Source organism: Mauremys reevesii, linkage group 16 (assembly GCF_016161935.1).
Source record: "Mauremys reevesii isolate NIE-2019 linkage group 16, ASM1616193v1, whole genome shotgun sequence".
In the NCBI taxonomy this organism is placed as follows: Eukaryota; Metazoa; Chordata; order Testudines; family Geoemydidae; genus Mauremys; species Mauremys reevesii.
The window spans coordinates 13,726,765-13,751,134 of NC_052638.1; the positions used below are offsets into that span (position 1 = coordinate 13,726,765).

The 24,370-nt window shown below is 41.2% G+C and overlaps 1 protein-coding gene across 1 annotated transcript in view; it reads right to left on the minus strand.

Moving 5' to 3' along the window:
• The window catches only part of MMP2 (matrix metallopeptidase 2), a 43,889-nt gene extending 22,144 nt beyond the window's left edge, over positions 1-21,745 (minus strand). The window contains exons 1-6 of the mRNA XM_039503771.1: positions 21,412-21,745; positions 16,864-17,090; positions 14,784-14,932; positions 12,541-12,669; positions 10,249-10,422; positions 2,337-2,510 (exon numbers count right to left, since the gene is read on the minus strand). Of these exons, the coding sequence (XP_039359705.1) occupies positions 2,337-2,510; positions 10,249-10,422; positions 12,541-12,669; positions 14,784-14,932; positions 16,864-17,090; positions 21,412-21,564 (1,006 nt within the window). The 5' untranslated portion in view covers positions 21,565-21,745. The remainder of the gene's footprint in view (positions 1-2,336; positions 2,511-10,248; positions 10,423-12,540; positions 12,670-14,783; positions 14,933-16,863; positions 17,091-21,411) is intronic.
• Between the last annotated feature and the right edge of the window lie 2,625 nt (positions 21,746-24,370).

The window sequence follows — 24,370 nt, forward strand, 5'->3', positions numbered from 1 at the left end:
GGCTTAGCCAAAATGCATGTAGATAGCACGGGATCCATGCAGGATGTACTGACTTTCACGCTGTGAAAATAGAAGTGTTAAATATGGCAGGGTTTGGGGTTTGCTTTGTGGAGTTGCAGAATCTACAGCAATGCCATATGGTCATTCCACTTCCACACACACTGTACCGAGGCATCACTGGGCTTAAATGTCATAGGGGGATTTGTGCCATAATTTGGAAAGAGCTCCTATATTTGCTGTAAATCCATAGAAAGTTGGAATCAAGACTAACCAGGCCAGCTAGAAGATTGGCATTTTGCGTAAACCAGACATAAACAATAAACAAATGCAAAGCACAACAGGCTGATTATGTAGTAACTTCTTCATCTGCTCAAAGGTTAGTCATTATTTGTATTACCAGAGCACGTTGGAGCCCCAGTCTTGGAGCAGGACCCCACTGTGCTAGATACTGTCCAAAAAACCAAACAGAGGGTCCTTACAGGTAAGTGTATGAGCTACTTCTAGTTATTGTTAAGATTTTGTGTAAGAATTTCAATATATTAGTCCCAATGTTCTCCTGCTCATTTAACCTTCAGTTAGATTTTTCTGTGTCCCCATTACCAGTTATGCTAAGTTTGATCCTTTTTTGCTGTTAAGAGTAATGATGGCTCAGAAAGTCAGAAATAATTAGCAACCAATCAAAATGCTCCAAGTACCTATTTTAAACAGAGATGGCATTTTAGAAAGCTTGGAAATGGATTCAATCTGTTTGTTCATCCAGAGCCAGCCATTGCTCCAGAGTTAGGCTTACATTTAGTTTTGGTTTCATTACATTTGGTGGCTTCACCTTGGCTCCATTAAGTGCCAAGAGTGCTGAACCATCATAGGCAGTTTAAATGAGTAACCGTGCTTTTCATCTGTATCTCAGAAAAATGATTCCTGCCAAGTTATACAATCCTCTAAACTAATTTTGTTCCTGTGACACGCTATGTAGTAACGACTGACGTTAACAAGCATTTAAAATTGTCAAGAAAGCAGAAGGATCATTCTTCTGGAGAGAAGAGATAATTTTCAATTTATTTCCTAGTATGTTGTAAATTCGTAAAGGCAAATTTATTAAGTTAAATTTGACTGTGCTAAACACTCTTTTAAAAAAAATAAAAAAAATAAATGTTAATCATTAGTCATTGGCTGTTTAAGTTTCACATTTCCTTTGTACTGCTTTTTTCATTTGTGACTCATGTTTCAGGGATATTAAAAAGTAATAATCTACCCACATTTACCATGTAGTGGTAGACATTTATACCTACAATTTAAAGTCATACATGTGTGCATATGCTCATTTTTGATTTAGCTGTGCAAATTCCTGATGCCCATGGGCAAGCTATCTAGGATTGTGTGCATGCATCCAAGATTTTTTCATCTGAACTGGGTATATTTAAAATTGTATGCAACCTTAGATGCATATGCTTTTACAGATTTAGGCTATACTTTGGTTGGCCTATACAGTATACCTCAAATATATGACTGTTGTTGTAGGTAATTCCATTTCCATCTGGAAGCTGAAAGAGCCAAGGAATCTGGGAAAGTTGCTATTTGTGACTTGCTTACGTTAGAAAAACGCAAGCAAACTCTTTCAAACCTCAGGAAAGTTTCAGCTCTGAGCTTTGGTCCAGTGTTCCAAGTGTGGTTCTGATTACATCTGAATGGATATATTCACTGATAATCAGGTGACTAGTGTGGTGAAGGAAAAAGCCATACCATGGCCTCAATTCATTTTTGGGTGTAATTCAAGGGGTTAGTACTGATTGGTACTACACAGCTCTCCCTCGCAATTTTCCAGCACTTGGGCTGATAAATCCAGAGATTTATTTATCTGGGGACTGCTGGAAGAGCATACTCAGTAAAGGGGATGGAATTCTGGAATCCACTTCCCTTTTGGTCTGACAGAGCACTGTTCCCTACAGGTCAGGCATATTGAATAGCTATTTTATTTTCTCTGACTTTTCCTGAGATGCAGAAAGGACTTGAGGATTTTTGTTTTTTCTGGGGGTTGGAGGGTTGGATGGGAATTCAGTAGTTCTTTATTCTTGTTAACTGATGTTGCCTTGGTTTAATATTATATTGCATATACGCACACATAGGTTTGTGTACGGGCTTAATCTATAGGTTATATTGTGCATGTGCCTAGAAGCCGCAATCAACACATTTTCAGTAAAGTGGAAATATCAACACATCCAGAGGCACATATGCCCCTAACTCAACTACTTTTAACTATTCAATTAAAGGATGGAAAATTGCATGTGCAACATACAGCTCAATGACAAACCAGACCAGCATATCAAATGTCTATTTACCAGTCTCTGGGCAGAAGCCGTATTTCTTATCTCTGTCGTAGTCTTCTGTAGTTCCACACCACCGGTACCCATCTGTCCTCCCCTCTGTTGTACAGCTGTCATAGGATGTGCCTTGAAATTTGAAGGGGAACTTGCATGGCTGCCCTTCACTATTTCCACCCATCGTGAAAAGAGCTGCAGTGAAAGTGAAACAGAAAAAAAAATAGAATATTTTTAATGAGTAATTATATAAATTATAACTAGAAATTGATAAGAAAAAACATTATTGGTTAATTATCTGTAGTATGGCAGCATGTAGAGGCCCCGGATAACATAAAGAGCCCATTGTGCTCGGTGCTGTACGTACACATGGTAAGAGACCAGAGGGTTCATGAGCTAAACAGACCAGGGTGGGAGAAAGGAAATAATATCCCCATTTCACAGATGGGGGATCTGAGGCACAGAGAGAGACAATAATTATTAAAATGGTTCAAGTGCAGTCCACGGGGTTGCTCAAGTTTCTGGCAATATATCCTTTATACCCTGCCTCATAATATATTACTGCCTATCTGTAGCTAATACTTCTGCTTCAAACAAGGCTTGGAGGGAGTGTTCCAGGAAGCCATCTATTTTTCTTAGAGTTTTGCTAATTAATTTACACTGTGCTACAGAGGTGACTAAAATCGCATCTTAAACATGTAGACAGGTTTGTTACCACTTTAGATGACAATTTTCCTAATGAGCATGTTATGTGACATTCCTCTGTTTGTTTAGTCTGCAGACTACAATAGAAGATACAAGTAGGGGAGACCATATCCTGGCATTTTTCCTATCCCACTTTTCTTTCCTTTAGCTTCTCAATAGCTCGGCTTTGCTTTTCTGAGTGTCCACACAACAGTCACTTGATGCTGCAGTGATTGATACTCTATAAATATCCAAGCTAGATAGACTGAACTTAACTCCTCTGACAAAGAGGGAGAGATAGGCATGGCTCCTGCGTTCCCTCCCAGTTAATAGTTTGACATGAGATGCTCCTCTTCAAGAAGTTCAGGTTTGCATCCACCCTCTCACCCACCCACACATAAACAAGCTCCATGACTCACGAACATTCCCAAGCTTTCTATAGTCCCTGAGAATCATCTACCACATAAATGGGGAGGAAGGGTCTTGTAGCTAAGGCACAGAACTAACTCCATGGCTGGAGATCCAGGTTATCTCCTTAGATCTGCCACAGACATCCTGTGTGGCCCAGGGAAGGGCAATTAAATGGTCTTGGCCTGATTTTGAAAAATAGATGTGAAAATGAGCAATGAATGTGTGTGCTAATGACTTGGTATCCATCTAAAGGGAGCATCAAAATCTAGAGGGTAAGAGAGTTGCACCTAGGACACAGTATCTTTCCTTTACGGTGTATGTTACTTTTAACTTTATATTTCAGCCAGTTCTGATTACTGAAAAATTATCACAGACACTTTGTATTTGTGGGATTAGATTTTCCCTGGGCTTAGTCTGTTATGTAAGCAGCAAGATGGCCATATTTACATATCCATTGTTTCTTGGCTTGATTTGCTTTTTTAGGGGGGTGGAAACCCTTCTAGCTTTATAGGCTAACTGAGCTGAGTGGCATCACTGCTGAATAGGAAAATATGGTGTCACAGATGACTCCCTTTCCAAGTTAAAGCAAGGACTGACTAGGGCATTAAGGATCTGATCTTTCCAGTTAGCATGCTTTGGTCCCATTGAGGGGAGGGTGCTCGGCACCTTCCAGGACTGGGTCAGAAGTTATAAAAGAACAAGTTATTGCTTAAATGTAGCAAGCATGATCTTCTGGTTTGGCCAAGCTATGCTCTGCACAGGATCCAGGAGAGGGGGGCTTAACGCCATATTTATGCTTCCCTGATCCTGCAATCAGCCAAATTAGGAACCTATCTCTAGGGGACACGTCATCCTTCAGGGACCTCTCGATCTCAAGGCTTTCTGGCAGTGCCCTAACATGTCCCCTATAGCCCCTAAGCTGTGGGAGCTGGGCGAAAGTGACAGAGCTGGAGCCAAGTGTCTGACTCAGTATTTATGTCTCAGATTCTGGTGGTGAGTTAGGCAGAGCACATACATTAAACAGTGCAGTCTTTATTTTGATTGGGGAAAGATTTTTTTAAGAGAAATGACACTTGGAAAGCAAAAAGAAATTGAGTTGTTTGGATGACTCATTTGCCACACATTCCACTTCCCGCTGCAGATCTGGCAGCCTTGGTCTATGAGTAGAATTTTTGATTGGTTTGAACAGGGATACGTTGCAAAATCATATGGAAAGTCAGTACAATATTAAGACACAGTCAAAATAAGGTTCTTCAATTTGCTCCTGGGTAATGGCACGTGATGCTAAAAGTCCCTCATTCCAACAAAGTTCTTACAGGTTTTTTTAAACTTAAACCTCTTTGAGTTTTATTGTAAATGAAAAAAAATAAAGACACTGTATCACTTGCTCAGAGAACTGAAATAAAGGTGCAGTTACTTATCATCAATGCATCATCCAGGGCCAGATTCTGATGTTAAAACAGGGTAAATCAGGAGTAATGCCAATGCAAAGTTACACCAATGTCAGAGCAGAACCAGCTCCAGTATTTCCAGCCCTCAATTAAGTGTCGAACCTGTGAGGGGTGCAACACCCTTAACTCTTGGAGGAAAGTCATTCAACCCTGAATATCTCTGAGCTGGCTGGTGTGTGGGGGACTGAGGCATGACTTTCACACGGTCCCTCCACTCCCCACAGCAGTAGGTGTGCGATGCAGTTCGGCCTTCACATGGGCCCCACAAAATGGGATACAAGTTCTCTACTCCTACCCTGCCCACGGCACAAAACAAACCCTGTGAGTTTGAGTCTCATTTACACAAAGGGCCTTTTACAGCACTTAGGCAGTGTAAAGAGACCTTCAAGTGGGTTATACCCTAGGCCCCTTTACACTACCAGAATGTTGTCGGAGGACTTCATGAGAACCGAGGCCATATGTTCTCAGCAGAACAACTGACTATATATGTTAGTTGATAGCTGGGTTGGCGTTCTGAAAGGTGCACATACAGTGTTTAAAATACCTATACTTTTTCTGGGTAGAATAGCTTTTTAAAAGCCTTCAGTGCAGATTCAGGTTTTAAACCATTTCTTTTAACTGTTTCACATGTATTCTCTGGTTATATAATGTTATAGGAAAACTAAAGACACTGACTTTAGAAATAAAAGATCAGCCTACTACCAAATATAAATCTTTCCTGACCCAACAGACTCCATGATGTAAATCCCTAATCCTGCCCTATTTGAATTTATTCCTAGGTTTTAGAAAATGGTGTCCTGGAATAATAAGTGAACAATACCACAATGTGTTTAACAAGAAACATCTGTGCATAGCTGTTCAAGCATCTTGCAAAACAATTACATCACGAACAAACAGCTCAAAACCACCAATTCAATTTCAAAACATTGACACCAGCATTTTGGCCGTGCAGAATCATAACTGCCCTTGACACTGGCAGAGACTGTTTAAATTCTCTAACCCATGTAATTTTAGGCACAGAAATAGCCCAAGATGCATGAATGTCTATCTGTCCACCTACCTACCTAACCATCATCCCTGCAGTATCTAAGCATCTCTAGTATTTTAAAGAAGTATCAACAGCAATTCCTCTCTCTGCCTCCTTTCTCGAAGGAAAAGTAAGGTGGGGAAATCGGCGGAAAGACTGAGTGCTTGTCTACAGGGTGAAGCAACGTGCCCCAGAGGGGCTGATTTGTAGAATGCTTTAATGTGCTGAGCTCTAATTGCCCAATGTAACTGCTGATGTACTCTAAGAGGTACCTAGTGCGCACTGAGATGATGGGAACTCGGGACCTCTCAGAGAGTACCAGCAGGGTTTACTTGGGGAAATTAGAAGGCAGCACATCAGCGTGCTTTACAATATTGACATGCCCTCAGAAATGAAGGACCCCCTTCTGTCACCTCAGGGCTGGAATACTGAAGTATGTGGCATTATACCTGAAAACTACCGATAACTCTGAAAAACTCTGGCTCATTTTGCAAATATTAAAAACCTCCTGTTCTGAAAAGTGAGCCCAAGAAACACCTAGGATGATAATATCTGCCTCTGATCACTCTTAGGATAAGAAGCCGAGCAGGGAAGCATTGAAAAGGAGGGTATGAGAATGCCTTTTTCTACACAACAGCTATTATGGTCTCTCCAAAAATTATGGCTGCTGGACTGACAAATATATACATAGAAATACCCATATGGGCACAGGGCCGCTGGGGGGGGGGGAAATGGGGGAATTTGCCCCGGGCCCCACAGGGGCCCCCACGAGAGTTTTTCAGGGCCCCTGGAGCGGGGTCCTTTACTCCGGGGGCCCCAGAGTTTCTTCCTCTCTGGGTCTTTGGTGGCAGGGGAGAATCCTTCCGCCCTGGGGCAGAAGGACCCCCACCACCATCAAATTACCGGCGAAGCGGGACCTGCCGCCGAAGTGCCGGGTCTTCGGTGGTAATTCGGCGGCTGGGAGCTCCTGCCGCGGGTCTTCGGGGCACTTCAGCGGTGGGTTCCGGAGCAGAAGGATCCCCCGCCGCTGAATTACTGCCAAAGCAGTGGCCCCCTGCCGCCAAAGACCCCAGTCCCCCTGAATCCTCTGGTCGGCCCTGTCTGGGCAGTTATTTTATGGGAGCCACTGCTGATCTCTGCAGTACATCACATGGTAGTTAGGGTTTGTTAGACTGGACTAGCATGGGCTTGAACCTGCAAGATATTGAGCACATCTGGTTTTATTAGCTTTGCTTTTAAGCGCGGGATAATATATTTATTAACCCGCACTCCCTTTCCCAATACAATCTAGATATAATCCAGCCGTAACCTTGCAAATAGGTGCACTGCAAGTGTTCCAAGGAGGAACAAGATGATTCCAACAACTTTGGTTTCAAACAAAACCTCCAGTATTATTTCATTCAATCATTCCTTTCTGACTCATTATTATTATTAACTAGTGTGTTACAGGAGAACCCGGAGGCTTCAGTTGGGATTGTGAGCCCATTGTGCTTGGCACTGTATAAAACACAGCAGGGACACCCTAGAAATTTTTCACATGGGATGCACAGCTGAACCAGCCTCACTTTAATTTAAAAGATCACGACAGAGGGGCTGACGGGCCAAATTTCAGTGAGCGGCACTTACGACCTGGAGCTTGGGGGTCTCAGCACAACTCGTTATCCCAGTGGACCCTCTGTCAAGGGGCTGTTGGGTGAAATCTGAGTGACGCCATGAGCCTGTGTGCCAGGCTGCAATGCCACTCAGTTTGGGGGCCTTCCCAAATGCCCCCCCCCATTCTGGACAGCCCTGTCTCCCAATTGGTGCCCCTGCCAATGGTACACAATAGGCGTATAGCTGTGAGCAACACTGAAACACCTCAGTTCCTGACTCCAAGAGCTTACAATCTAAGTAGACAAAGAATGGAAGGGGTGTGTGTGGAGGTGAAGTGACTTGCCCAAGGTCACACAGTAGATCAGTTGCAGAGTTGGAAATAGAACCCAGTTATCTTGCTCTGTAGGCCCCAGCCCTACCCACAGGACCACACTACCACTCCAGAATATTTCCTGCAGTTTGACATCGATTACATCAAATTAAAGTTCACATAATATAAGAGTTTTCTATAATCTTCTACTCTGCAGACTCACCCTCAATATTTTAAACAATGCACATATTACAAATGTGCAAAGGGAAAAATGTTCACCATATTAGTGTTACTTTAAAAACAATCACCACATTACATATATGTACAAAAATTGCTGAGTTAATGAAATTGTTATACAAATTATTTCATCTGTATATGATCTTTCCTAAAAAAAAGTTCCAGATTATGAGACAAATTTTCTGTGAGTCCTAGCACTCTGTTCACAATTCAAAAAGCTTAATAAAAAACCCTACATATGATCTCAGCTTTTCAAAACCCACTAGAATTTTTCCATTAATATGGTTTCTAATATATGGTTTCTGAAATACTCAGTGACATTCCTCTGGCTGCACTGAGCAATTGAAAGTACTTTTTAAGTAAAAGAGTCATTCGGTATCTGTTAACAATAAAAACCTAATACTCAAAGCATGCCCACTTACCTGACTAGCATTTTGCAATTATACCATTAACTATGTAACTTCATAACAACATTTATTTCCCATCACCAGAATTCTGTAAAGGAGTCAGAGCATTTCAGTGTAATGTGATGGGATGGAACAATTCATTCCATTGCAGAGAAGGGGGCCTGGACAGGGCCGCCCAGAGGGGGGACAAGTGGGGCCCCGCGAGCCGCTCCGGGTTTTCGGCAGCACTTCAGCGGCGGGCCCTTCACTCACTCCGAGTCTTCAGTGACGGGTCCTTCAGTGCAGCCGAAGACTCGGAGTGAGTGAAGGACCCACCGCTGAAGTGCTGCCGAAGCCTCGGAGTGCCACCCTGTGAGTACAAGCACCCCAAGCAGCGGGGGAAAAAAAAAACAAGCCACCATCAGCTCTACTGCCATGGCTTCATTCTTTGGCGGCAATTCAGCGGCAGATCCCTCTAGGAGGGAAGGACTTGCCGCCGAAGACCCGGCCCTGCCCCAGGCCCCCTGAATCCTCTGGGCTGCCCTGGGCCTGGATTCTAACAGAAGACAATGGGCTTGATCCTCAGCTATATGAGTTGACAGAGCTTCAGTGATGTCAATGGAGGTCCAGAAGTTCTGGCCCATTGACTCTTTCTGCCTTCTCCTTGTGAGGTTCACAAACAATGGTCTCAGTTGTTGCTTTTGGGGGAGCTACAATTCTTGCTGGAGCGGCATGGTGTTCAGGGGGGAAAGATTTGCTGCCCCAATGCGTAGGTAAGTGCAGCACGCTCCCCTCTGTGAATCTGGCCCCATCTTGCTAGGAGAAGCTGACCCTATGATTCAGGGAGCATGGGGAGTGTGCTTGTATTTGGCTGCTGGGTGTCAAGGAACAAGCACAGCAGGTTTCTTGTGCTATCTGCTGCTGCTGAGCAGCAGGTTCAAGCTGGGCCTATACTGGTGATATTTAATATCAAGCAAGTCAAAATCTACGTATGGTGAATCAAAATGAAAACATCTTTCTTTTATCTGTTCTCATTCTCTTTGCAATCACACCATCCCCTTAATGGGACTGTTATCCTGTGGAAAAGCCTGTGACTTCCTCAGCTGACCTCGATGTGCCATAAGACATTTGGAAACTCAGGATCTGTATAAATCAAGATTAGTTCCTTGCAAGGCTCACCTGTGCTGTGTGGGGAAAATGCTAATCTGCTCGTGAAAGTGCGAGTGCTAGGCCCTTGCAATGGCCGCATGCCCGGTTTGGGACAAATCCTTGTCCCACTGAAGTCAAAACCCAAATGCTAGTCCTTTCCATCGCTCCCCTGTTATGTGGACCTCTCTTTGGAGAGGGCCAACTGGCAGGACTGAAAAAAGAGGAGGATTTCTTACTAAGAAGGCAGATCATTTACTTTATTCAATTCACCTGACTTGAGCACAAATTTCCTCTCTGATCCCAAGAAGGAGATGGTGGGAAGTTGTTTAGCTAGTGTTTTCTGTTGATGTCCTCCTCATATTTCCCCTTTTTTATGTTTTTCATATAGTTAATAAGGACCAACTGGGCTCCCATTGAAGTCAATGCTATAATTAGATTCCAGGAGCTGAAGATAGTGGCCTAGATTCTCTTCTGGGTGCACTGAAAGGGGGAAGGGAAGGGACACAAAAGAGCTGACACTGCTACTTGATCCTGGGACTGACGTTTCTATATCAGTTTCAACATACTTCGGAGCGTTCAAAGTGGAAAGGTACAATGGTAGCCTGACATGCAGAATAACTACAGTTGACTCCTCTTGGCTAAAATCAGCCATGAGACAAGCCTCCAACCCAAGTGTTCAACTTACATTCATGGGGACAGAATCCATATTTGCCATCGGAATCAAAGTTGTACGTGGTTGAGCACCAAAGGAATCCATCATTGCGCCCTGCATCAGTACAGCTGTTATATTCCTTATCACTGAATAGGAAGGGAAATTTACAGTATTCACCATCTGCATTCCCATACTTCACCTTAACAACTGTAAAGGGAAAAAACACAACAGTGCATCCTGTCACCAATTGTTTTCATCCATTATGGTGTCTGCATACAGGTTTGTTTCTTTTCTGGAGTGAAACTTTCATTATAAGGGACATTAGTGTAGAAATTTCAGGTGCATTTACACTTTGAACAAATATATTCTGTTGGTTTCCCAGTTGTCATGATGACTGTAGCTGAAACTGTAATAAGTAATTTTGGGGGAAAAAGCATGGCTATTACTTGTGTTGAAGTGCCCAGAAAGATAATTATAGTAGTCGCTATAGCAATGCAAACTTATAACCAAGCTGTTAATTTGTTTAGTAATTTAGATCCTTTAATAGCATAATCTAAAATGTGCACTAATTTTCCAAAGGTTCCAGGGAGTCGTTTCAGCATGATCTTAATATGCCTCTTAATCCATTTTGGCATTTTCAGTCAGAATTGAATCTGATCTACTGCTGTGCTAGCGGATACGTTAATGCATACGTCCCCAAACCTGGTTTTTATTTCAGGAGATTGTAATATATAGAAACTTTCCTTAAGAATACAACACTGGCATGGTAACTTATTTTAAAATGCACTCAACCTAGTTTCCGTTAGCGATTTCTCAATATGAGGGACTAATTAAGAATATAAGAATGGCCCTACTGGGTCAGACCAAGGGTTCATCTAGCCCAGTATCCTGTCTTCCGACAGTGGCCAATGCCAGGTGCACCAGAGGGAATGAACAGAACAGGGTAATTATTAAGTGATCCATCCCCTGTCGCCCATTCCCAGCTTCTGGCAAACAGAGGCTAAGGACACCATTCCTGCCCATCCTGGCTAATAGCCATTGATGGACCTATCCTCCATGAACTTATCTAGTTCTTTTTTGAACCCTGTTATGGTCTTGGCCTTCACGACACCCTCTGGCAAGGAGTTCCACAGGGGACCAGTCATGATTTTATAGACCTAAATCACAAATTGACCATTTGTAGAATAAATCCAAATACACAAAAGAGTTTCCTGTTCATTGTTACTTTTAGGGAAGCATTCAGTCCCATAATGACAGCCACAAATCTATTGCTTCTGCTAACGATTGAAGAAAGCCAAAAGAGATGGAACTTGACTACCAGGATATAAGGATTCAATTATTTTTCCAACGAACAAATGACTTCAGACATTTTGAATTTGAAGTGAAATAAAGAAATGAGTATGCATTTTAAATTCTGCTTTTGTGAGCTTCCATTCCTGTTAAATTTCTGGCACAAAGAATGATAATCAGTAGACTATTATTTTTGTCAAATTAAAGAGAAAAAATGACAATAAACATCAATATTATTTACTTCTAAAAGGTGAAATAATGGCCAAATCATGCTGGCCTGCCTCAGGTGAGTATTTTATTGAGATCAGAATTTGGTTCATAAGGTACGAGGCAAACAGTATTTGGTCAACAATTTGCATAAAGAAAACATCCCCTGATTCTCCAAAAGACAAACTTGCAGACATCTCTAAGTCTCGTTTTTTCTCAGCCCTGATATAGATCTATATTTCAATTCAAGTCACAAACCTGCGGAACTCAGAAGCTTTTGATAGATGACATGAACCAGCAAATCCTTACTCATCTGAATGGTCCCATTGAAGCTAATGGCACAACATTTTCAAAAGTGATCACTAGTTTGGGGTATCCATCTTACAGAGGTCCAGTTTTCAGAAAGCACTAAGCCCTCTCCTTCTAAAAAGGAAGCCCCTTTAAGGGTATCTCAGTGGTTGGGACCAAAAACTGGAAGCACTCAAAATCCCTAGTCACTCTTGAAAATCATGGCCTGGCACTTCTGCCATGAGGGCTCTTTACTCACTTCTCTCTGCTCACATGAGTAAAGGTTTGCAGGATCAGGTCCATAATTAATTCTAATTTCTGGGGAGAAATATGCAACTTTTTCTAAAAAATTATATAAAAGTTTGATAAAGCAGAATTTCAAATTGTTAAAATGCATAACCATCAGCTTCCAGAGTCATAGTTCTATTCTAGCATTTACAACTTAAGCCATTTCAGTAACAGAAGAGCAATCTCTGGCCACCATTTTAGACACAGCAGTCTATAATTCAAATGCTTTGAAACATTAAAATGTTTGGGTACCTTGTCCCTCTCCCAGAGTCCACTGTTCATCATCATCAAAATGGGAGTCACCTCCAACACCTGGCCCAGGTGCAAAAGCATGAGCCAGGAGGCCATCCTTGCCATCAAATGGATATCCATCACCATGCTCTGCACAAGAAAGAACACAGAAGAGGAGCACTTACAAGTTATAATGGGCCCGGTCCTGCAAACACAATCATGAGTAAAGATAGTCACATGGATATTCCCAAAAGAACACATCACTGGGAATACATCACATGTGGAAGGTTTTCAGGATTGGACCCTAGGAGAGGAAACCATTTCATATAAAAAACGAAAGCACACAAGATTAGTGTGTGTATTACAGCATGTTTCTTTATATGTACTAAGGATATTTGGAAGGGATTCTGGTGTTAGTGAAGTTCTGTGAGATACCCACACATTACACTGTGCTATACTCATCCATGATATGTTCTTGATTTTGACTGGTGGGAACAGTAAAATATACATTGTAGTTAAGTGATAGTTTCAGAGGAATATAACTGTCCATATTGGTCTTTGCAGGCTCCTTTAGTCAGTTACACAGCAAGCTATTCATTTACAATGCACTCTGTTATCTTTTCCTGTATGCCTTCTCTTTCCTTCTCTTTGCCCAGGCTACCAGTGCTACTCGCAGGAAAGCAAATTAGCTTCATTTTTCTCAGCACTGAATCCCTGAAAAGCTGAGTCCTATTCAGTATCCCGATGTCTGTGGTTCAGCCCATCCTACTTCCACATCAACCATGCCTAGTCTCAGCCCGCTTGCCGGGCAACTGCCTTTTCAGTAGTTCTCCTGTTATTTCACTGAAGGCTTTTCTTGGAAGCTCACCACACTTGGGTAACACAAGCTGGCAAGGGCATAACCCTGTTATTCACAGCTCGCTCACCACATTGACCTGACCACCAAAGCTGCCAGTGGCTCCAATTACATCACTAAAAGCCTTTTGGTCTGATGTGTTGCCATTTGACAGAAGCCCTAAATACACAGGCCGGAGTCGCTATTCCATTGCACCTATTTTGTGCTGGCCTCACTCCATTGACATGAATGAAGTTTCTTCTCCCCAGTATTCCCATGTATCAGGCATTAGTCTTCCTTCGTTGGTAAAGACTCAGTTTGAGAAAACTTGTGAACAAAAAAAAATGCTGTATAGGACCCCTACCAGTTTGACTCCGACACACAGGGGTGTGAACAGTGATTGCAAAGAACTGAAACATGCCTCTAGTGTATAATTAAGCATAAAATACTATAGGGGAAGCAATTCTTGTGCTATTTCTGGGCTGCGGTAATCAAGTGGTACTAAAATCAGCATGAACACTCTGGATTTTGTGAGACTTCAGTTTTGTGGACCAAACAGGCCTGGTAAGAATCTGAAATTTTGGGTGGGTGCTCATCCATACTGCACAGAATCTCTGAGCCTTCTGAGGTTGACCCATCACTAACTTAAGCAAAGAAAACAAGCTTGAAACAGAGACCTCCTTGGAGAGCTCAGCTATTCCATGAACTGTTCCCTTTGGTTCCAAATGCCATCTCCCAAAAGATTGAACATGTGAATATATTTATTAAAATTATATAGCCCTCTACAGCTTGTTGGTTAAAATGCCAGAGGTTCCTTATGAAACCCAGGCTCTTTCTGAGTGAAGTAAAATTAACAAATGAAACTGAATCAAGTCTAATAACACTGGCTGGTCAGATGTAGATTTTGGAACTCCCAAAAGCTAAGGATGTTTGGATTAAGGGCCTCAGTTCAGCCCATACAAGTAAATAGAGGCTAAGCGTTCAGATGGCATGTCCCAATTCATCTGTAGTGTCTAGGAGTATTAGAATAGTCTACTCTCTGCAAATAACCTTTGAAGACATTTGAAAACCTAGCAGAGATTTATAAATTAACAATATAATATCATTCCATTCACTTTAGTGGACCTGTGTCCATTCACAGCTGCTAAGGATCTGGCCCAATATTTTCCAGTTTATTACTGATAGTTTACATTCAGAAATAATGTTTTGTCCCCTAGTAATTCTCTTGTAACAGATAAATCAAGAGTGTACGTGTGTGCACACACACCCCTTTGTGAAATCTGACATAGTCTGTACAAACCAAGTGAAAACTAGGGCATCGTTTGCCAGAAAGGCTCATTGAAGTGCTTGCTTGAGGGGAGGTCATTCCAACGCTGAGGATTAATGGAAGGAAGAAAACCAAGAGCATATGTAAAAATAGAAAATATACCCCATCGTCCAAAATTAATCATAATGTCCGCTTCTCCATCATTAATTCGGGAAAATGTCAGTGGTGTGACATCACTCCAGACTTTAAAGGCTCGGGCAAAGGCATCGTCTACTGTTTCAGAGTCCAAATCCGGTGTATATCCTAAAATCCTTAACAGTAAAAGGGGGGAAAAAATCACAGTTTCAAAAGCTAAACAATACCTAAATGTGCTGATCTTTACAGCTTGCTGTTTAAAGTGTTGAAAGTACCAGTGAAATTAGCTCCTTTGGCAAAGGGAGGTGCCAACTGTGCAAAAAAGATCAGGACATTCCCAAGGCTCAGGGATATTGAGACTTTGTTGGGACCATTCTCTAATTTAAATGTAATTATCTGCCAGAGAGTTACTGATATTTCCTTTAAGAATGAGGACACTGCAGGAAGCAGCATGGCACGTAAGTGGTAATTTGACCAGAGTCTGTATTACTTACATTTTTAATACACTCTGAACTAAGTACATTATATGTATTTTATGTCAGAGTTGGCATACAGGAAGAGCCATACCTAACAATATTTTGCTTCACTGAAATTAAAGATCCTTCCAGACATATCATCCTATTAGACGTATGTTTACACAAGCACCCACTGAGTCATCAGAATTTTGGGAGCCTCCTAACTACCAGAAGCACTTTGGAGCTCCAAACATGGGTACTTTGCCCCTTAAGCTTAAAAATCACCTTTTTGTTCTTAGTCATGTTTTGGTTTTGTGTCAAATAAATGATAGTTAATTCCTTGCCAGTATGCCCAGCAACCCTGCCATCAGGGATGTGGTACAGACTGAGAAGGGGAGACACAAGCACATAAAATAGAGGGACAGCTCACAAGAGCACCTCTTTCTTCATCTGACTGGGACTTATTCATGGATCTCATTTCAGACAATGATCTTCCTGCTAAAGAAAAGCTTCCAACACTGTGTGGCTTCTTGTGGTTACTGGATCGGCTTTGTGTCTGGGATTACTGCAGTGGGATGATATCATCTGGAGCACATCAGCAAAAGAAGGCCTGCAAATCTACCACAGTGTTCTCCAGAATTCTCTGGTCTTCAGACTATGAAGGATGCTCTGACCCCCTGACCAAAGAAGGATGAACACAAATAGAAAAGCAGCTAGGAGGAATCCGCGAGGATTTCTGATCCCCTCACCGGTCATTAAGAGCATCATCTTGTACAACTGAAGTCTGTGGGAGTTTGGCCATTGATTTAAACAGGAGCAGGATTGGACCTTCATTCTTTGGCACATTTTCCTTAGCTGCTAAAACCACAATCTATGAAATACATTTGCTGCTGCTTAGACAGACTGCCTCACAGTCATAAATAAAGCTGGTCAAATTGTTTGTGAGGAATATTAATCCTTTCTCCCTCTTTCCCCCACTTTTGCAAGTTATTCATGAACCAGTCTGGATATATAAAGGCATGTTGTCATTCATAAGTATTCACACTTGGGTGAAAAATATTCATCCTACAGATTGTTTGAAAACTGTTCACTTCCACTATTGGCTACTCATTATTCCTTAGTCCTTCCTTAGTCTGTTTTAATACTCATTAGTCCCTGACTGGATGAAAAATCTTAAAATTAGACATTAAAGAATAGTAAATAGTGAATAGTTTTAGTAGCTTCTATGGTCTTCATTGCCATAGTTTCTGAACACTGTCGGGTTTATCCCCATAATTATCCGGTGCAGTCAGGAATACTATTACCCCTATTGTACAGACAGAGGTGAGATTAAATGATTTGCCCAAAATTACAGAGGTAGTTTGCAGCAGAACAAAATAAAACTCAGATCTCCTGCACTTTAACAACAATTCTCTCCTTGAATGTATGGCACAAATTTTGGATGAATGTTCATTACATTTTAAATTTTGGTAATCCACAGACATTTTCCAGTGGTTGTCCAAACACAAAGGGATTATAATCTGGGGATCCCTGGTTCAAAGTCTGGAGCTCAGGCCACTAGAAAATTCCTCCATTTCTAAATGCCACATTGAAGCACTTCAATTCTCAAGGCATCCCATTTTTGTGAAAAAACAATATTGCTAAGGCATTACCTGTAAGTTATCTGATTTTTTTCCCATTTTGGCTTTCTTGGAAAGAAGTTATAATTGGCCACATCTGGATTACCACAGCGGGGCTTCTTCATTGTCTCAATAGTGTTTTGATCCAGATCTCCTGTTTCAGGCAGCCCAAAGAATTTCTGCATTTTCTTCAAAGTATCTTTCAGCACGAATAAATTGCAGTTGTCTTTTGGGCACCCATAGTATGTATTCAGGTATTGCTTTAAAAAAGGAAAACAAACAAACAAACAAAAAACGCACAGAGAACAGAGGTTTCAAAACTCTGAAACAGGAGAGACATCCCTATAATTATTGACACTGCATGTTAACTTTTATGTCTATACTTTGTAAGGTTTTTTAAAATGACTATGTTAACAACCAACATTCAGATAATCTTCTTAGTTGACACAGACCTCCAGGGACACAAAATGCTGCTAAATTAAGCAATTGTGCCAGTTATTAGAAATATTTCAGATTACATTATTGTCTTTATTTTATGAATTGCTTTATAAAAAGCAGAGCACAAAGCATTAAAAATGAACTACAAAAGAAATGATGGGTCCATCTTGTATTGGTTTCTGCTTGTTTTATATTTTAGAGTTTCAGGTTGTGTCTATCCTTTTATTTCCTGGAAGAGTCTGTGGATGACTGAAGAACTTTAAGGTCATGGTATCAAAGGAAACCAATGGAACCATATTAATTAAGAGGGAAAGTGCTTTTTATTCAGATGGTTAGAAATGACTAGGGTTTTAGGTTTGTTTTTTGTTAATCTGTTTAACTCAAATGCTTGAGAAACAGTTGGAGGAAAAGGTGTCTCTGCTAAAGCTTCACTTACTGTTCTCCCCATACAATTAAATATGAGGAGCGCACAATCTACATCTCTGAAACCTCCTCTGAGTCCTCTAGCAGAACAAGGAAAGACTTAACCGTAACCTTCCGGATATGTCCATGGAAACAAACAGGCCACAAAGTCGTCTTTCTTTACGAAACAACATTCAGGCTTTGTGATGAATTGTAAAGAAACACAAAGAGCAGCACTAGCCCATTTTTCCTCCACACTGTGTTCCTCTACATTGTTCTATAGAAACAACTCTATTTTTATACATTTGATGCATTCATCAACCCTAGTACAGTTAAAAAACATGAAGAGAACAAAAGAGCATGTGAGGTACTGGTTTGCTCCTTTTAACAATTGGAAATAGTTTTCAGACACTAGGTGTTCCATTTCAAATGGATGAGGTATGTCTTTTGTGGTCTGTTGTGTCTACTCACTGATGTGCATTACACTCAGTCTGTTTCCTAGCAGTCATCCCAATTAAGAAGACCTACCATTCATCTGTGTGCTGATTAACTGGATACCTCTGTTTAACATAAGCATTAGGCATACAATTGTTGTTATGATTATTCTTTTAAGGTGTGTGTGTTCCTCCCCAAAATGTGCATATGCAGAGAATTAACCAACCAACCAACCAAAAAAACCCAAATCCCTATTTTATCCTTCCCTTACCCTAGCCCATAATTTAATTGTCTTACTGTGAGCTTCTTGGGGCAGAGACTATCCCTCTTTGAATGTCTGGAAAGCACCTAGCATATTGTGGAAGCTGCCATAAAGTAATAATAATACATAGAACATTGAGTAGCAGTCCTGAGTTTCAATACTTGATCCTTCATTTCCCCATCCAAAGTACTCTCCTTTCCCCCCCTGAAGCTTTTAGAAGACTTTAAACTATTTCTAAAACATCCAGTGCATGCTATTATAGGATGCAAAGCAAACAGAAGTGGATACACGAAAGCCTGTTAATTTAAATTATAATTAGAGGCCTTAGCTTCAAAATTTGGATCCAGAGATGGATTTCAAAAGCCCTACCTAATCTTCATAGCTCAGGGTGTTCAGATCTGAGGGACTGGTTTGGCTTATAACAGAGAATGGACCAGCTATGGGATTTGGATTAGGTACTGGGTTCCAATTTGGGAATGGATATTTCTACCAAAGTTTGAGAGTGTTCAGATACATATTGAGTCTGTAATAATAATGACTAATTGATATTTAGACCACAACTTTCATCCAAAGATCCCAAATGTCTTGACAAACCAGCTACAAACTAATGGCCCTGTTCTCACAAAGTGATCCTTGAGGAACCTTCACTTTCGAGCAGAGACAGACTCATTGACTTCAGTGGAACTCCATGTTGAAGTCTGATGTCTGCAAATCCCTTTGTTGGTTCTGAGCGTGTGTATAAAAGGATTATTTCAGCCATCCCTGACACACATTGTAGAATGGAAGGCAGGGTATGTGCTGTATTCAAAAAGTGAAGAACATCCTTAACCAACAGAAAACATGGCAGCTAGAATACAGTTATTCTAGTTGAGTTTAGAAAAGATACCAGGACAAACATCCCCACAACAGTAAAAAGTAGCAAGGGATTTTTAATGACTAAAAGTGGTTAGGGCCTGGACCTCATCTGAAAGCTGGCACCCCATATCACCGTGCCAAGGAAATAATTCACTGTTGACTCAGAAGGAAGGTTGCAATATACTAACTTTGTGCAACCACCTGGGTTCCTCTGAAGGTGCTTTATTCAAGTACTGACCAGGATTGACCCCACATAGCTATAAGATTTGATGAGACCCCAGTCTGAGGTGGCATTTTTGCTCTGGAGACCATTGCATCAGCATATAAATTAACAAACAAATCTTATGCAAATTCTTCATATTGTTCTGCCACCATGAGGTTCCTTCTGCCAGAGCATAGTTAATGGGGCCTATTAGCTTCATGTGAAATGGTTCAACACCACATTCTACCCATATCAGCACTTGGGATAGGTTATCCTGATTTTCATATTGACGTGTAAATATCCTGATCATGCTTCTGTCCTTAACTCTCAACTATGTGCTATGGTCTCAAAACTAGAGTGTACGGAGCAAAAGTTTACAGGGAGTCTGAAGGGGCAGCGTGGTTTTGTTCCTATATACCGTAGTTTGGGAGGTAGCTGAGCAATAAGAACAGAGGCTCAATAAAGGTATTTACTAGCTAAAATATAATTCAAGATAACCCATATCAATGGAGTTAGGGTTGAAGAGAAATGAACATAGCCAGCTTCTCTATGAGAACAGGCTTTTGAAAGGGGATTTAGTAAATTATATCTTGGCCTGAGCTGCAAAATTCACCTCTCTCAAAGTCAGGAGGGAAGTGTGGTACTCTGGGGGTTTTGGAAACAGAGTCCAGCTGCAAAATTTTGATCTAGGTTCTGATTCTGAGCCACAAGTTTACCCAGATCCAGGGCTCAAGGAAAACCTAGTCATGTAGTATTATCTAGGAATACTACAAGAGAAACCAAGAAGAACTAACACATTAAAGCACCCTGTGATTTTCCTTGGAATATACACACTAAATCAGTTTGCTGAATGAAATGCAAATGAGATGATTACCGTTATTCAGTAAAAGCCTGATTGTGTCTAACAAAATGGAGAGAGTATTTAAGAACAGTTGATGTACCGTTAGAAATATATGATCCATTGTCATGCTGCCAAGGTCAGTAAAACCTTTGGTGATTTGTCCTGTGAGAGCCAAGACTGGAAATTGCTATTTTGGGTCAGTTTGCTTGCTTTTGCTAACATCTCCACCCCCTTTTGGAAATTCTCCACCCCTTGTCCCCACACCGCCCTTCTGCCTGGCAAGTTTCCCTGAGATGCACATCAACTCCTAAAGAAAGAGGGACCAACTTTCTATCATTTCCATGCTAAAATAAGGATAATCTATCTCAATCTTCCTTAAAATGGATTTACTGTTGAAGAAGAGAAATGTCTATAATTTATATGCTAAAATAAGGATAATCTATCTCAATCTCCCCTAAAATGGATTTCCCCATTATATCATTTTAAGAAAAGTCCACAGGGTTACAATAAGGTTAGGATAAAATTCTACATATCCATAACTTGCTAATGTCACATTCAGAAATCCCCAACTCTTTCCTTTGTTCCAGATCGAATTTGGCTTAGGGAAAGTATATTGCAAAGTTAGAACTAGTCATTATCTTCTTTGAAGCTCAAACCAGCTTTAAGCTATAATTGTCCCTTAAAGCTGTGCTTATGCCATGTATAGTAAACAACAGGGAAACCAACCTTTTGAACAGCTGTGTGAACTGCTAACAATAAGTTCAGGTTTATGTAAGTGTTTTCCTATATTTTTCTATTCCATTTTATTTACTTTGAATTTAAGTTTATCTATTCTCCCTCCCCCCCCCCCGCCCCTTACCACTTTAGTGAAAGTCACAGAAATTTAATGAACGTATTCTCCTATGTATTCAAACTTCAAGGTGGGGGAAGAAAAAGACTCGGTGCTGGCTTTAAAAATTTTAAGAGAGGCAACATTTGGCTCTAGCATTTACATCTGAAAGCTGATATCCTTGTTAGCCAGCTCTCCCTTCCAGAGACTCTAGAGAGAAAAGGCTACAGTCATTTCCTAGTCTCAGCTGAAACAAGAAAGAAACATCTGCTATGGAGAACAACAAGATAATTCTGAAGCAAAAAACCAAAACTTACCACTGCTAGTTCTTTGTCTGTTTTGGGAGAGTTGTCTCCAGGAAACTTAATGATTGGTGACGGTGCAGCTAAAGTTTGCTGAAAAAAATATAGCTGGAGCAAGAGTACTTTAAAAATGAAGGCAAAAAGGCTAAAAACAATGTGAGTCTTCATTTTGCCTGAACTCAAGTTACCCTCTTTGCAAAGAGATTTCTCCTAACGGACTGTCGGTCACTTTAGCTGCACAGTCCACCCACCAGTTGCTTATCGGAACATCTTAACTCTCTGCACCGTTTTCCCTTTTGCTTGCTCTAGCAATTCCTTTGTATGTTTAAAACATCCAGATGCGCAGTCTCGAGCTACCACAAGAGGAAGTCTGAAAACCAGTGGAAACATGAGAAAAAGGGCAGTTACCAGATGTGATTTGCTGTGATTTTAAGGTAGCCACAGACAGATATTGTGATTTAGGCTGAAAGAAACAAAAGGCCAAATTCTGCCCTCATGTAATTACGTTCAAGCCCTAGGTTTGCCCAAGTGCAACTGGGAGCAAAATCTGACCCAAGATTAATTGCTGATGAGGTATCGGATACATGGTTAGTAAATTTTAAAAATAAAAGCCTGAGGATTTTTTTTTAAGGTTTGGTATTTGCATCATTTTGTTCAAACTATTTTCTTGCTCCAAACATGCTTTAGCCCTATGCGTCTCAGTACATTACGGTGCATTTGGGGCGACATTTGAAGTTAGACTGTGAACCAACACAGGAGAGAGAAGTCTTGTTACACTCAGGCTACATGCACCATAGATTTATGCATACAGGACTCATGGAGCCTCCTTCCCTGGCATGTACAGAACACATATTATGTGATATAATTTTTTATCAACACTTATTTGGGATAATCTGTATAACCTATATGTGGCTTTACCCCCTATATGTAATGTACATTCTCTCCTTCTCTCAGTACAGTTAGCCAGGCTGATTTTTGCAGATACAAGTGGCAATCTCATGTGGATGTTATGAGATCCAGACCTTATCTATGCTAGGGATTTTATCCATCGGTGTAACTGTACCAGTGCAACCTCACTTGGCCACATTCATGGGTACTTTTCATTTTTATCTCATGCACATTGTGGCCAGCTTTCATGGTTGTATCACAAGTCTCATGATATTCAATGATTTTCTTAAAGACCTAGCTCCTGGAGTGATAGGCTTAGGTGTGAATCTCAGCTTTTATTTAAAATAAAAATAAATGTCTAGGCCTTATGTTTGCAGAGAAAAACTTGAAAATGTGACCCAAGTACACCCTAAAGGCTCGAAATAAAAAAAAACCTAAAAGAACCCATAATTTGGTTTAAAAATCATGAGGTTTTTTTTTAATCTCATGACTTCTGGGGCCTGACTCATGATGCTGAATGCCTGGGTTTGGTAATACTGCATGCATACCATGTGCACTCTAATCAACATGAAACCACAAAATATGTTCTGTTAAATGTGAAACAGCCCTCAGAGTGTTCACCAATGTTCCTGTGATCCAATTGGCACCACAGAGATTGCATTGGCATCATACTAATTACGACTGAATGCAATTTTGCAGGATGTCCTGGAACTTGTGCTTTTGCCAAGTGCAGCTGTTTGAAAAACAGGAATTTGTTCACAAAAAGTTTTTATATTGGACATTTTGTATCTGCCAAGCCATTGTGCTAACTGCATGCCAATGGAAAGAATAAGGGACTTTTACCATGCCTAAGAATTCAACCTTCTTATAATGGGGCCACAGTTTCAGGGCAACTGCACCTATATTTGCCCTCTGTGGTCCACCGATGGCACCCACTCTCAGGCTTCCTATGGCCAGCTGCCACCTCTCTTGGGCCAAGACTTGCATCTCTCTCCTTACTATAGAGGGGTTTTCCAGGCAGCATAGTTCCCTGCTTTACATTGTGATATTCCCAGCTGTGCACTTTGTTTTCTCTCCAGAGGTTATGCCCAGTGTATTGCCTGCAGATACAGGTCACCACATAGCACTTCCTAAGCAAGCACATTTATTCTTAAGGTGAAAGCATTATAGAGAGAACATATTAAAACAATAAAAGAACTTGTACGCACAATAATAAGCTTGCCAGAGGTCATCCCAACTCCATCGTCAGGCTCTGGAAGATGCCAGTCCTCCAAAACCCACGTGGTTTTCCTGTAGTTACAAGTTCATAACGGCCTTAGATTCAGAGCCAGAACAAAGGCTGGACAAAGCAGCAGTTTCTTTATACAGCTCAGGCATTTGATCTTGGCCATTGGTAACAGATGATCAGCAGACAATGACCCACTCTTCAGTGTGTAGCTTCAAAAGGTGAGTTTTTGTATAACCAGGGGTGGGGAATTTGCATTAATCTCTCCCTGGGTATTCCCCAGGTAAGCCACTTCACGCTTATTGTCTCAAAAGTCCATTCTGCTCTGGCATATTTTCAGTATAGTCCTTTGAATTCACAGGCCTCACATCACATCTCCCCCCTAGAAATGTTATGTGCAATCCTGGCCCACAATAACACATAACTTTTGCATTTAATACACTGGACCCTAAAGATGCTTAATCGTAATTCAGTAAGGTCTCCCAAGGATACGTAGGAAATTGCCATGTGTGTCACACTGTGGTCATGGGGTTCTATGTGAAATCAGTAGAAGCAGCTTCTGTGTCAGTGAGTGCTACTGTCATGAAATGAGAAGCTTAGTTTCCTGAGAAAAAACCAAACTTCAAGAGCTGAGCCGCCATTCGAGGAATAGAAGCATAGGAAGAAGTGCTGAACCACCACCAGGGGAAGGGCAGTCCAGGAGCTGTTGCCATGAGATCTTTGTGGAGCAGGGATGAGGAGGGATTCTCTGACTGTCCAGCAATTTACCCAATTCAGGAGATGTCCCCCAGCCATTCTGAGAGGCCCACTTTCCTCTCCACATCCTCCACACCAGTGACTCTCAAACTTTTTTACTGGTGA